The sequence below is a fragment of the Balearica regulorum genome, chromosome 1 (genome assembly GCF_011004875.1).
Source record: "Balearica regulorum gibbericeps isolate bBalReg1 chromosome 1, bBalReg1.pri, whole genome shotgun sequence".
In the NCBI taxonomy this organism is placed as follows: domain Eukaryota; kingdom Metazoa; phylum Chordata; class Aves; order Gruiformes; family Gruidae; genus Balearica; species Balearica regulorum.
Genome location: NC_046184.1, coordinates 17,047,219 through 17,062,817, shown reverse-complemented (window position 1 = coordinate 17,062,817; position 15,599 = coordinate 17,047,219). Strand labels below are relative to the sequence as shown.

The window sequence follows — 15,599 nt, the reverse complement described above, 5'->3', positions numbered from 1 at the left end:
AACTGGAAATCAATAGCTAAAAGTCTTATCTTTTCACTGTGAAGAAGCGCACACACACACAACATTCTTTCCATTATTCTCTTTTCCTTCACTCCAGATTCTTAAACATTCTCTTACCCAAGCCTTCCTGTATTTATTTTTAAAAAATCACTCAGAAGCCTCTGAATTCTACTCTTGCATCTCTAAATTTTAAAGTTACTACTTAATCCCTTCCACTTCAAGATGACACGGGCATAAAAGTTTTCCACTAATATTAATTGGGACACAATCAAAACATGTTTACAATTTTTAGGACCCAGAGAATTATCAACAAAATGCAGCGTATCACATATAACTGAAAAGGTATACATGTGTGCTTAAATATGCCCTTTACAGGAGGACCGTCCCATTAAAAATATACTCACAAGCATTATATATGTTATTAACCGCAGCACAATCACTGTATTTGTCTCTATGTCTCTGGTATTACTTACAGTCAAAAGAAAATAAACATATTTAGGAAAGTGTAAGCATTTCAGCACAAGAAAGTATAATAGCAAGGAAAAACTTACATGTTTTGATAGGTTAGGACTCTTGGAGTCAACATCATAGCTTAAAAAAGAAAAAGGAAAGTCATATCAGAGTTGCCAGATGATAGGTCTGAGGACAATGTAAAGAAACAATTTTTTCACCTATTTCAACGTGTGAAATTTGCACAAATAGATACGTGAATGGAAGTCTCACCAGTAAAGAAGGCCAATTGAATCATCACAGATTATAGCATTATGGTTGACTAGCTATTTGAAATGAAATAGTTTACAACAAAGTGCATGCTACTAAAAGAAATTATTCTGATACTTCTGTTTGAACAATGAAAGCTGCCAAAAAACAGAAGAAAAATTAAAAATTAATCTTCAAAAACAAACTGAATTATTTGTGAACTATTTTCTCAGGTAATATTTCTTTTTGACTAATTAAATATAAATAACTGACAATACACTAAATTGCTTTTAGGAAGAGTTTGACTTGTTCTTTCCAGCTTATCATAACCTTGTTCTTCCTCCAGCTAGAAAATGCCATTGTGTCCCTTCCACTATCAAGTCAGATTTCAAAAAAATTACTCTGAGAATTCAAGATAGATTAAAAAAAAAAAGTTAATATAAGAAATTCTTGGAGGATTACTAATCTCTATACTTTCATAGTCTTCCATCTTTATCAGATAATCTCCAGTAATATTTTTATCAAATCCTACATTCAGATTCAATACCAGTAACTAAACTGGAAAAGTACCCTCTACACCCACTTCAGGCTCCCCTGTGTGTTTCCACCCCCCTGCAAGGTACGGTATCCCTGTGGTTGTGCTGCCACACAGCAGGTTGTTGGGATGTGTTACGGACCAGATCATGAGTCAGGAGGACAGGAATACCATAACGTAGCTGGATGTGGTGCAGCATGGTCAAAGTTTTAGAAAGGTATTTGTAAACAAAGGAATGACTATAACTAACATGAGTTTTAAAAAAATATATAATAATTGCATACTGCCTGGGGAAATTGAACAGAAAAACACAACTGGTGATTTGATCTGAGGGCTAGCTGCACAACTAAAACCAAAAACTACTTCATTGGCGAAATCATTAAATATCATTAAATATGAACAGAAAGGGGCCTGAGACATTGGTGGCTGTACAGCATAGGCAGGGGCTCATGCTCATTTATCAGAACACCAAAAATCAGAGATATACTTGCCACTTTCTTTTTGTTGCAAAAAATATGAATCATATGAGGAGTGAGTTTCTTTGAAAAATAACACTTTGGCCGACAGCAGTACACAATTTTGCTGCGGAATTTAAAAAAAGGAAGGTTTCTAAAGATGCTTCTTTCCAGATCTAAATTGGTGTTTTAATCCATGAGTAGCTATATGAAGATCCACATTTTTAACTTTGAGTTCTGCAGTATTTCATTTTTATAGGGCTCTAAAGTAAATTCACAGATAATGGCTGTATGGTCACTTGCAGGCAAACATTAAAAGCAGTTACTCAGCTTTGAGTTCAGAATGGATTTGTGTCCAGGTAATCCAGAACAGCAGCAGAAAGCAGTCAGGTCTTTCTGATAAGTACAGAGCGTGTTTGGTATTTACAGCTTTTCCTAAATGAACAAACAGGAGTCCATTTCTCTGAGTAGAAGAGGAATCAAACAGGAGACTGTATTTTCCCTTCCAGGTCCAAGTCCTTTTCAGATAGCACTTATCCAGAAGTTCTTTACAGACTTTCTTTTCTTTGCCTAGACTGAGCTTCCTTTCTCTTTCTTGGTTCATTTCTTTTGCTCTTCTCTTCTATTGCACTGCCTCCTCCCTATAACATACATGCATCCTACAAGGAGCAAGAGGCAACCAAATCAAGATTCCTATACAGCCCCAACTGTGTCTTTATTTCAGCAATGCTCTACCTATATGTGGAGGAGAATCCTTTGTTTCACAAAGTGACTAGATCTTAAAGTTATTTTAAATAGCAGGCAAGAATTATACTCAGCAGATTTAGTGACATTAAACCCAACTTATAAAATAAAAAGTAAAGTCTGCACCAGGCTTCCATGGTGAAGATGAAAGAATTTGTACTGAGCCATCTAGAAGCATACTGTAATCTATCTTGGCACTGAGTATTTCCTTTCACTCCTTGAAATAGTTGAAGTCTAGGTGGAAACAGCTAACTGCTATCTGTGTACTGAACACAATGGAACATTTTTCCTCACTCATCCCTCCAATACTTCTTGTTAACTTAGGAAGCATTCTGACATGCTATAAAGAGACATTTACAGCTAAAGAAAAATTAGACATGGGGTTTATTGTTTCCACGATACAGAAAATGCTGCCATTCAAGATGATTTCAGTACACCCTGCTGGCAACTTAAAACAAAATTAACATTACTAACATACATCTATCAGGCATCAAACTTTTTCTTCCACTGCTATGGGAAAAATCATCATTAATGTGATCATCGTCCTATTTATTTTGTGCCCTGCTTACTGTACAGAGATTGACTTGCATTCCAGAAACTCGGGGGTTTAAAAAAAATCAAGAAAGTGTCAGAGTTGCTTTGAAGCAACTACTTGGATAAGAAAATGGCATACTGAGACTAAAGCCTAGAAGATTTAAAAATGGTTTTATCATGAACTTGCTAGGAGATTTTAGGCAAATTATGAAGTCTTTCATCATCTGTTTTGCTGTCTACAAGACAGAAATGCAATAAATGCAGTTTCTATATCAAGGCAAACTTGCAACCTAACTTTAAATTGGGAAGTGATAATACTACAGCTTACCACTACTATAACCAACACCTGACTAGGATTTGTCATAATTCCACAGAGTGTATCAGGAGACCTCACTCATTAGGATTAGAAAGCACAGGAAGGCAGACTACACCGTATATTTCTTGATACATTTATTTGGTAAGTAACATAACAGATGATTCTCCTAAATCTTCCTCAAGAACAAATAAACTAAAAGAAATACACAAGAAGGCAGAAATCTTAGGAACACAAAATAAGAATTGACAAAACTCAAGCTAAAGTACATCTCGTAAAGGAAACAAAAAGAGACAGGAAAAGGGTTCTTCAACTAAAAAGGACATGTTAAGAAAAATTGTGGCCACTATACATACTATACTGCAAAACTGAGTGAAAGACTTTCCCTTAATTATTTATGAAGGTTAATCAAGTGCTCTCTCACAGGGCAAGGTTAGGAAGAATTCCTAATAAAAAAGATGAGAATTAAAAAAACCCACAAGACAAGCTTGTTTATCACAAAGACTGAAATAATAAGAATGGGGCAAAATGTAACAGATGACATGCAAGGTGACCTGGTGACTGGACTCTCAATTCTATTTTCCAAAGAATAAATTGAAAATCAAACCAATTCCACCAGTGGAATGAAATGAGTACATCTGGAATAATGTCAAAAGCCATCTACTTCTACAACAACTGCTCTCATTTTAAAATCTTAAAATGCATAGTGGCATTTATTTTAGTAAAGAAAATTTTGGGTCTGTACTATTTGTACAATGTTTTATTTCTGGACAGTATGTCCATACCTGTTTTACTGGCTAGGCTGCAAGAATATTTACCATTTTGACATCCTTAATTTTCCAACTATTTTCTAAAAGTAATGATTGTGAATATGATTGTACTTTGACTAGTTAACATCTGCCAATTTCTTAAAACTCGGTCATTATTATGTTATGCATTATATTTCTGAGGAAGCAATGCCAAATCAATCAATCATGTTTATTAATGTATTCCATGTCAACAGATACTCTCTCTTCTTTTCAAGTTAATTTTACACTGGACAAAACTTAAGGTGTTTACAGAGGTTGCAATATTAGAGTCAAAGATTGTTAACTTACAAATCAAATCGCAGATTCTCTCTTTCTTCAAAGAAGTAGTCCATTATAAATTTTCTTACAAAATCTGGATTTAAAGTATTATCAATTACTTCTGTTCTTCCAAACTGTAAAAGAAAAGTGTAAGTTTAAGCCACATGCTATAATGAAGTATAATTCAGTAGACTGCCAATACCAGCAATATTTGAGATATGAGAGCGCCTGTAAAAAATTCTCTTAAACAGATGTCATGAAAGAAAATCACTCTGTTCACACGAATAGATCAGTTATCTGTGGATGAAGATAGACAACAGAAGACCTCATATTTCAATATAAAGAGTGGTGCACACTCTGTATCATATGACCTAAACTTTATAAACATCACCTCCCAAATTCAGTGACATAAAAAATCCACTGTTTTCTTAAAAAAAAAAAAAAAAAGGCAACAGCAAGCAAAAGCTTGCATATATTGCTTATTTCAGATAGCTTTAAATATTAGGGAACACAGTCCTTCTATTATCCAGCTCCTACTTCACCTCAGTTCAGCTCTCTCTTCATCTCTCTTCTCTCTGAGCTTTCTGCAAAATGCCTTTTCTTTCTTGGTGTTTACAGGAAGAGTCTCAGCTCTCATCAAGCTAGGAATACTTTAATTTAAAATAAAAATAAATAACTTTTGATTGACCTCAGTTCATATATATCACAAATATAAATTATCATAAAATATCAATGTGATAATTTTGTTCTTGTTTTAGCTGTTCTTTCAAGATACTCAGAAAACAAAACAGAATGAGTTATTACGGAAATGAGCATTTCATTTTGTCCTACACATTGAACATACCAAGACATATTTGAATATAGCCTACTGAAAAGCTTTTTGACAGTCTGCTGAAAGATCATCATTAAGGAGTCCTCAAAACTGCAATTTGGGACTGCAGACTTTTGAATGACTCAAAGACTGCCAACCTCTTCATTGACAGGACTTTACTAAATCAATAAACATGGATAAAGAAAGAATAAACCTTCTCATAACTGAAGGTTTTTGAGATGTATTTCCTAAAAATGTTTTCACATCACGGGTGTGAATCTAACCACTATAACCCGCACAAAGCCCCTCAGCCTCCAATCGGAGCCTCCCAATCCCAGCCCCTGCATAGTTAACATATACGTGGTATGAAAGGACAGAGCATACTCCACCGTCTCTTCTCACCGAAACTAAGCAACTTCCTTCCATTGCTTGATTCTTACTAAAATAAAATGGTAAAGAATTCTAGCCACATTATTTGTGTGCTTTAAAGAAACTCCATTTCTGTCAGCGACTCTTCTTTCTCCTTTGAATGGCTGTGCACGCATGCATTCAAACTGCAGGGGACTGACTCAAAGCACCACTCATTCACACAGACCTGTATCTAAGAGGACGACTGCTTTGCAAAAAGCAGCTACCCACCCAAAGCTCTCAGGTACAATAAAATGTTCAACAACAGTTAACACATCTTCAAGACACAGCTCTATAAAGTCTCAGAAAAAGGAACAATCCTCAGAAGTGACAGTGGTGAGTTGTGCCTTTACAGAGTGTGCTTGAATCCTGTTAGGTACCTTCACTTTTGCTACGCTGTGAGATGTTCAATTGTGACAGTCTTATTCAGAGATCTCCATATTGCAGCACTTCCTATAAAAGACAAAGAAGCAAAACTATCTTCCCAATGAACGATACCATCTCCAAATAAAAAGGCAAAGAATATTTAACATACAGTATCAATTAGCATACTCCTTTGCCAAGACTTTACATTATTTCTTAAAATCTAGGTGGAATGATTCCCTGGTCTCAATGGAACCTTGGTATCTCCTGCAAGAAGGCATCTGAATATGTCCCAAGGCACAAATTTTTTAGAAAGCAAGTTTACTCATTAGCAATCACTGCATTTCTTCAGCTCTCCTAAGCCAAAGCAATAGCTATGAAGGAGGTAAGCATTATACAGACGTGGGAAGGAGAAATCTCCAGAAGCTCTCCAGAGTGATGAAGATACTGGATATTCAAAATAAAATTCCTGAGTCTCTTAAGAGAGGACTAGCACAGGATGCATATGATTCTGGAAACAGATCAGAACATGAACAAATAGTTTGATCCTTACTGTTTGTTTTGGATGAAAAAAGTCAGTCTCTTGAGAAATGGTTCAAGGTATTCTCTGAAACGCTGGGATAAAGTTGACAGGCAGAGTGCTGTAAGAAACACTCTCTTGAACCAGCACTGGTGACTACTATGGCCAAGTATTAATCACTGAGAAACAACAGCAGTGGCAGAAAGTTGGCATTTCTATGGGAATAAGTATGGCTGGAATACTTGCCTGGGCTAAAGGGCCCTTCTTTCCCCTCTGAATAGCAGCATTCAACTTTTAAAGTGTTTAAAGTCTCCAATCAGTTTCCAGGTCAAATAAATTTCAATGTTTATAAATAAAATCTTCCTGTCAGCTGCACGCTTTATAACATTCAGCAATACTGGAGCCACGAAAAAGTGAAAGGTGGAATGAAGGATAAAATAAAATATGCAGCAATATCTAAGCACTTAGTACTGTTAGCAGGTATGCACTGAAAATGAGAAGCCACTCTCCTGACACAAGCCAGTAAACAGCAGTTCATCATACCAGGGATGAGAAATTAAAGCAATGGCGTCATAAGGACCATCCAGTTTGCAGTTCTGAACAGGAATATCTCTCATCTGTGTATTTCTTCCCCTCAAGTGTACTATTTCTTCCATTTGCACTCTTACAGCAAACTGTCCCAACTCTCTCAAAGACTGGAACCAGCAGATTTACCCTTAGTACTGAAATCTGATAAACATTGACCTACTCTACAAGCAAAGGACTCTGGGCCTTCAAAAAGAAGATCCAAAGATGACTGCACTGTAACTAGCAAAGCTACCAGAGGCACAGCAAGTAAGCAAAGAACAAGTATTGAGTTCTGGTAGTCTCTCATGCTACGTCCAACAGAATCAGACACACGCATACACAGATATTCATGAAAATACCCAAACTGTGCAGATTCAAGTAGCTAATTGTCCTTGGAGACTGCTTAATCACCAGACAGAAAAAGAAAGGTTACTGAAGTTCTTTAAATCCTCAGATTAGGACAAGCTTGAATGAGAGTAAGAGGATCTTCCATCATGTGAGACCTACACTTCTATATACACGGAAGATACAGTGAAACAAAGAACTTAGGGAGTTGTGGCCTAAGAAAGTTTACCTTCTGCTGCCAAAGTCATCATCTAAACTGAAAGGCACAAACCCTAACTAACCAGGTGAGGATAAGTTGTCAGAAGAGTCCATTTAGGGGCTCTAATACCTCTCTTGACAAACCTCGGGCTTGACACTTTCATAAACAGTTCATTTTCTAACAGTATGATCCTTCCTGAAATAGTAAAGGCAGTTTGCACAACAGGAGGATATGCTTGTCTTTGGAAAAGTCATTCAGAGGAAAAGAAAATTAATGGCTAAGGAAAACAGACAAGAATCATAGAATACTTGAGGTTGGAATGGTCCTCAGGAGATTGTCCAGTTCCACCTTCCTCCTCAAAGCAGGATCAGCTAGAGTAGGTTGTCCAGTCAGGTTTTGCGTATGTCCAAGGAGAGAGACTCTGCAACCTCTCTAGGCAACCTGTTCCAGTATAAGATCACCTTCACAGTAAAAAGATTTTTTTCTTACGTTTAAATAGAATTTTCTGTATTTCACTTTGTACCCATTGACTCTGGTTCTTCCACTGGATACAGCTGAGAACAGCGCGCCTCTGCCTTCTTTTCTGCCTCACATCAGGTATTTATAAACATGGATAAAATGAAAACCTCCTCCAGGCTGAAAAATCCCAGCTCTCAGCCTCTCCTCATATGAGAGATGTTCCAGTCCCTTTAACATCTTAGTGGCCCTTTGCTGGACCCACTCCAGTATGTTTGTATCTTTCTCATACAAGGGAGCTCAGCACTGGACACAGCACTCCTCCAGCTATGGTCTCACTGTTGCTGAGGGCAAGGATCACCCCCCCCCGGCCTGTTGGCAATGCTGTCCCTAATGCAGCACAGGAGGCTGGGCTTGGAAACTCAAAAAACCTCTCCATTTCATTCAGATGGAAGGTACTAAGGGACATGGGGTGGTGACAACTCGTGCAAGTGCATGAACAATCAAGACCCACGCACGTAGCTAGGTAAAGGAAAGCACTGTTTCCCTTTGTTCCTACATACCCTAAAATGATTGTGACTGGAGGGTGACATGGACACTCACCTCAGACAAAAAAACCCAGCTTATTTATACAGTCTTGTGGACTATCTCACAAAGTTCAAAGACAAATCTGAAGGCCTGTACTGGTACCGGGGACTGAGTGGTGGGGTATGAGCTGTGCAGAAAAGGTCCTAGTACAGCCGTGGGGGTTTAACAACACATTGGGTTGTATTAGGGTCAGCTGAGCCTGCAGATCAAAGGCACCAATTATCCCCTCTCTATTCAACACAGGTGGGGTCCCACCTGGAAAACTGGGTACACTTTGGCGCTCTGAATACAACTGAATCAACAGACTGGAGACAGTTCAGTTAAACGGACCCTAAAAATAAAACAATCATGAGGCTGCAGCACACAACTTGAAGAAAAGCCAATGGAGCTCAGTTTGTTCAGCTTGGAAAAGAGAAGGTTTAGGGAGGATCTATTTCCCCTATCATCCTCCATTGCCTAAACAGCATGATGGAAGACAGAGCCAGACAGTTCACAGAAAGCACAACAAAAGGACAAGATGCAATAGTCAAAAGTTACAACAAAGGAAATTATGAAGGGATATAAGGAAACAGTCTTCCAGAATGAGCAATTAAGCACTGGAAGGGGTCATCCAGAGAGTTGTGCAGCCTCTGCCATAAAAGAATTTCCAACCCTAGCTGGGACAGGCCCTGAGCAACCTGGCCTAAATTTGAAGACAGCTTTGCATGGATCAGGAGGATGAACCACACAGCAGATGAGTAGGAGGCTGGAAAACACAAAGGTTCCTTTCACCTAAATTATTCCATGATTATGTCATATTTCATATCTCAGGTTTTTAAGTTTTATAGTTCCACTAGAAATAGAACTATGTATGTATTCAAAGGAAAAGTTACTTCAAAAGGAAAAAAAAATAGTTATAAAATGGCAGCTAAATGTCAGTTAAAATTTTTTAAAACAGTAAAATATAATAAATTTGTAAGTACTTCCCTTCAAATCTGCATTTTTTCCAGTAAACAATATTTCACTTTACACTATAACCATGTTACACTTGGGAAATCTTTTGGACTTGATTTAAATTGCATGACAGAAGTATATCAGTAAAAGAAGATAAATCTGCTATATGCTGATGATTAAATCAGATTGAGACCAGAGAAGGCCTAACAGAATGCCCGTTACACTGCTACCTTTATCTCTCATCAGTTATACTGAAATTGTTACAAAACTCAAGAGATCAAATTCAGGGGCACTGCAAATTTTTCTTTAAATTATTTTAATTTTTTTTTTTAACTGAAGCTTCAGGTTTTTTAGTCTGTTTACTTTTTTCCAAGGGCTACACAAATTATTTCTTCACATTAAATTAATACAACTAATTACTTAGCTGACAAATCATTGTTAAAATTTATCTTATACATGACATTAAAATGCCAGCCTTTAAAAATCACCAGTCTACATTTTCAGCTAAATGAAGCATCATCTTTTTAACTCTGTTTTCCCAATTACCTATAGCCTTTTTTAAGCAGAACAAGTTATTTCTATAATCCAGTCACTTATGACTAATAACATAGCTGCTAATTAATTAGTTCTCCACATGGCCTAGCTTCCCCACTAGCAGTTGTGTAAAGCTAAAATCTTAACATGGCCAACAAGCAAATACCTTTAGAAATGTCATTCAGGAGAGTAACAAAATCAATTTAACTATTTAAAAGGAAAATAAATGTTCAACAAAGAAAATCAAGGACAGACTCCCTTTTCTACATTTCCTGAGATGGAGAGTCTTTGCCACCTCATAATGCAAGCTCTGCTGGTAGAAGGGGATTTTTAAAATTTATTTAGTAATTTGAATTTTTATAGTATCTCAATCTAGTGATCAGCCTAAAGGACTATGAGGTTAATGGAAAATCATAACCTTCATTCTAACATCAGAGTTACAGAAGAGTAGCAAGTTGGGTAGGTCCCATATCAAAGCAACTACTGTAACTATCCGGGTCTAACCCAACACTCCAACCCTCTGCTAACCACCTTCTATATGAATTCTCTGAATTAACTCTTCCTTCAACTTTATGGCCATGAGTGAACTTGAGAATATTATCTAGTAAGCCCACTTTTCTTAATAATCAGAATTACAGAAACTACAGGGAAACAAGCAAAAAAATTCACAACTGCCAACCCCACTCTAGAAAAATCATAGTCATAAAATGTTATGCAGTGTGTTTGTCCTAAAGGAATAATAATAGTTTTAATATATAAACTCATACTAATTATCAGAAAAAACACAACATTCCTCTAACATGCATGCAGGCACTCATATGAAATCTGTATACTGCATATACACATGATAGTGATTTCTACGTAAACCTTTTTAACTGATGGTTGTACAATCATAAGTATATAAAAACCAGAAATAATTCCTTATTTTTCTGTGCTTTGGCTTTTTCCCATTAACTGTTTCCTCTGAAAGGAAACCTGACTTCCTTGAAAAGATGATATTCTTTTATTTCAAGTATCTTAATTCCCTCAAACAGTTGATTCTTTTGAGAAATTTGCCAGAGAAAGCTGGCAGCAAAATTTATTCTTTCTTCACAACTGGGACAGCATAGGCTTCTTCCATGCTCTCCATCCTTTGCTTCCTTGTACTGAAACATTTTCTACTAACCTGCTACAAATTACATTCCTATTTATGCCATGTCCCTCTGCTAAAGAAGATGCAAGCTATTGTTCCAAAGAAACTTCACCAGTACTCTAAAAAAACCAAAATCTAAATTCCAATAAATGTCAATTATAAAATGTCTAGCCTTCATCATTTTCATTAAGACATCCTTTGAAATCTACAAAGGAGACTCGAAAGCATGTTTTATTATGGTTCAAACAGTAATCAAATTGGTAGATGCTGCAGTGAAATGCTTAACTACTAGACACATAAGTAAGTGTCCACTTTGAACAAAATCAGATTATCATAGAATCATAGAATTGTTTAGGTTGGAAAAGACCTTTAAGATCAATCCTTAACCTAGCACTGCCAAGTCCACCACTAAATCATGTCCCTAAGCACCACATCTACACCTTTTTTTTAATACCTCCAGGGATGGTGACTCAACCATTTCCCTGGGCAGCCTGTTCCAATGACTGACAACCCTTTCAGTGAAGAAGTTTTTCCTAATATCCGATCTAAATACCCCCTGCTGCAACTTGAGGCTGTCTCCTCTTGTCCTATCACTTGTTACTTGGGAGAAAGGACCAACAGCCACCTGGCTACGGCCTCCTTTCAGGTAGTTGTAGAGAGCGATAAGGTCTCCCCTCAGCCTCCTTTTCTCCATACATATGTTGTATGATATATGAAACAAAATGGTCATTGAAAACATCAGGCGATCACAGTGCAGGTTTGCTCTAACAGAGTTTGTTAGAGCTTTCCTGGTTCTGTGTAAGCCATGAATGAAGTTCTCTGTGGTCATGAGTCCATAATACAAAGTGACAGCTGTATTAACAGTGGGATCCAGTTTCCTGAACGATGCAGGCATTTAATGCCAGTTTAGACTCTCAAAAATTTTGAGCTCCTCTTCCCCAAGCCTGAAGCATTGTATGGGGTTGTTGTGACCCAAGTGCAGGACCTGGTACTTGGCCTTGTTGAACCTCATACAGCTGGCCTCGGCCTATCAATCCAGCCTGTCCAGATTCCTCTACAGAGCCTTCCTACCCTCCTGCAGATCAACACTCCCACCCAACTTGGTGTTTGCCAACTTACTGAGGGGGCACTCAATCCCCTTGTTCAGATCATTGATAAAGATATTAAAGAGAACTGGCCCCAATACTGAGCCCTGGGGAACACCATTATCTAAACCTTATGATAGAAAGGGAGGATATTCATCTCTTGGAGATCAGTTAATATCACAAGTTAATTATCATTATAATTTACAAATTAATTATTTTTATTATTACAATACTATATTGATTTATTAGTAGATAGGAAAGAAAACATAAGAACAAGCAGTCAGTTTGCTGGATGAAAACTCCCTCCAAGGCCTCAACAAGTTCCTATGGACTTGGATGTCCATGGATGGACCCATGCAGTACCATACATGCCTAAATGATCTGGACAAGAGACTGAAAAAATAAAGTTACAAACCAAATAGATTTTTGCAGAATTAAACATGATAAATATATAAAAGGCAACTATGAAGATCTGGCAGGACAACGTTATTCATACTGAGTGATCGGACAATAAAATGGCTGATGAAATTCCATATGGATGAATGAGACACTGTATACACATGAGGAAAAAAAAGTGACAGCTATCAATACAGAAGTTAGGATGGCTGAATAAGCAATGTGAGCACATAAAAAGGGAAGTCTTTATGTTGATAAACTGTACAGAATAGGGACTGGGTACAGTTCATGACAGTATTTTTTTTATTTCCTTACAAACTGGTCACCTTTGCTCTCTTGGGATTCCACTACAACCTTGCCTAACTGCCTTCTCTCTCAATTTGGTGACTCAATCAAAAAAAGATGCTTCTTCTTGTCTCCATCATATTTACTCCAGATTTTAAAAAAAAAGTTAACAGAATTAATGAACAGGAAGACCTGAAGAATGGGAAGCCATGAACAATTTTCAAGACACAATGGAAATTTGCTGAGGATATAAAATAACATTTGGCAGCCCATGAAGCTGGAAATTGGCATGATGAGCACCAGTGAGAGAACAGACTTCCAGACAGGTATACAAATTTAATTTGCATCCAATGCATTCTTACAGTAGATGGATCAGAAGCTCAAAGCCTTGCTCCACAGGTAGTTCCTTAACACTTCCCATTGGTGGATATTGCCAGTAAAATTGCAGTTGGTTGAGTATTTTACAATGTCTATTATTTATTTAACATTCACCTTTGAAGTGCTCCCTCTTGTTTTCAGAATTAACACCCTCTTTGAAATGAAGAAATTCAGACTGTTTCAGTATATTATTTAAGGCTTCTGTAGATAACAGTAAGTTATACTTAGCCATATTTCAAACGTGTCCTCAAAAAGTAAGGGGAAATAAATATTTTAAAACCAAAGCTTAGATTCTTGTGATGCATTTGTTTCCCATTAAATTAATTTAAATACCTGATGATCACACTGTAAGTGAAAACAGGGAAACTGTTTTGGAAAACACCACCATACTAAACTGAGAATGAAACATTTTAATTCTTTGCTGAGGATTTGGTGTGCAAGAATAACACTGGGTAAAAACACTGGAATCTGTACCACAGGCAAATAGGAATCAGTGCCCAGACAACATCTACCCTTCATTAAACAAAAGGTTTGATTTAACTATTGTATTGAATCCATCTGAATAGCTTAGTTGAAGAGGAAAAAAAGCACACTGCTAGAATAAAGTGTTAGGGAAATTATGGAGATTGTGAAATTATTTATTGTGTTTATGATCCCCAAGCATTTTCTGCAGTGTTCAAAAGAAAGTAATTAGGCAAAAGAAGGAAGAGGAATATGCATAAAAGGATATGGAACAGAAACAAGGTAAAGGATGTTGCCATGACTGAACACCATTCTTCAACGTCTACACATATCATCAGGAGCTTATTATTTGTCTCAGTTTTGTCTTATCCAAACAGTTCCAGGTGACTTCCACCTCTACAAGCTTGTAAAATATTAAATAAGTGTTTAAATGCAACAAAATAGACACATATACAGGATTTTATTGAAAAAACACTGTACTAGTGTATTCACCACTGCAGGCAGAAAAAGCACAAAAATAAAGCTACGAGATCACCCATCTAACGTATATATCAACTAATCTACTTACCACCTTATTTTTTACCACTGGTATAAATACAATACACCACAACTTATAAAATGCAATCCTGACTCAGCCCCTCTGTTATGCCAACCTCTGAATTTTGACTGTCATCACAGCTACTAGGAATGGGTTTCTACTCACCAAACTTTACATCTGACATAGTCAAAAGTGCAGGCTTTTGATCATCACTTGGAGCCATTTCTAAAGAATGATTCATCTGATCTAATGCAGACATCTAAATTAGGTCTGATGAACTGCCCTCAGGATGTTAGCTTTTTCCATTAACTATAAATAGTTTAAACAGTCAACTGAGTTGTAAATATCTATACCTACACTTTCTTCTGATAGACAAGATAGAGATAATTATGTCTTAAAAGAAAAAAAAAAAAGAAACAAACCCCACATAAGATTTTCTAGCAACTGCCATGTCAAAAGTCTGTTTAAACCCCTCTAGTTCCCAAACTGGCATATGATACCATAACCACACGCAAAGTGCATCACGTAGCCAAGATATTCTCTAATCAGTGTGAAGATGCAATACAAGCAATAACATTGCACACTACCCTGTTCAGGTGGGTTTGCTTTGGTCAAGAAGACAAAATGGCAGAAGACAATACAGAACTATAAGATGGTGAAACACTTCAACCATTACAAACTTGGATCTGTTAAAATCGAGAGCAGAAGGAATCCTTCCATCAATAATCTCATAAACCACTTCAAAATCAGCACATGGAACATTTTCTAAGAAAGGTGATAATGTTATCATTTTACCATCAGGATTATTATCATATTAAAAATGGTTAGTACTGGTTACATTAAAGTAGTATGAAAATTCCACAGAATTGCATATGAACCTTAGACAACAATAAAAGCCAGAATTTCTGACAAAATTCCCTTAAGCCTAGACCAGAAAAGGACCCGAATGCTTTAGTGATGATCTAGGCTTGACTACCAAACTGCACCAATCCACCTACTCACCTGAATGCCTGAAGACTCCTCTGTTTTCAGAGTTAGCTATCCAGATATTTAGAACTCTGTGTATGTCCACTACTTCTGTCAATTTAATTAAGATTAGTGAATTCCCATTTAGGGTCCTCAAACTGACATTTCTGCACACAAATCAGAGGAATGTGATCCAGTAGGTATACTAAGAGGATGTCTAGTACACAGTTCAGAACAAGAGAGAGCAGCATTTAACTAAAAACTACAAATGAAATAGGTACAACAT

The 15,599-nt window shown here is 36.9% G+C and overlaps 1 protein-coding gene across 4 annotated transcripts in view; it reads right to left on the bottom strand.

Annotated features, from left to right (window-relative positions):
* The window catches only part of CPNE8 (copine 8), a 111,959-nt gene that overhangs the window by 74,925 nt on the left and 21,435 nt on the right, over positions 1-15,599 (bottom strand). For all 4 annotated transcript variants that reach the window (XM_075742176.1, XM_075742155.1, XM_075742167.1 and 1 more), the window contains 2 exons: positions 4,378-4,481; positions 552-591 (listed from right to left, as the gene is read on the bottom strand). In XM_075742176.1, the coding sequence (XP_075598291.1) occupies positions 552-591; positions 4,378-4,421 (84 nt within the window). In that variant the 5' untranslated portion in view covers positions 4,422-4,481. The remainder of the gene's footprint in view (positions 1-551; positions 592-4,377; positions 4,482-15,599) is intronic.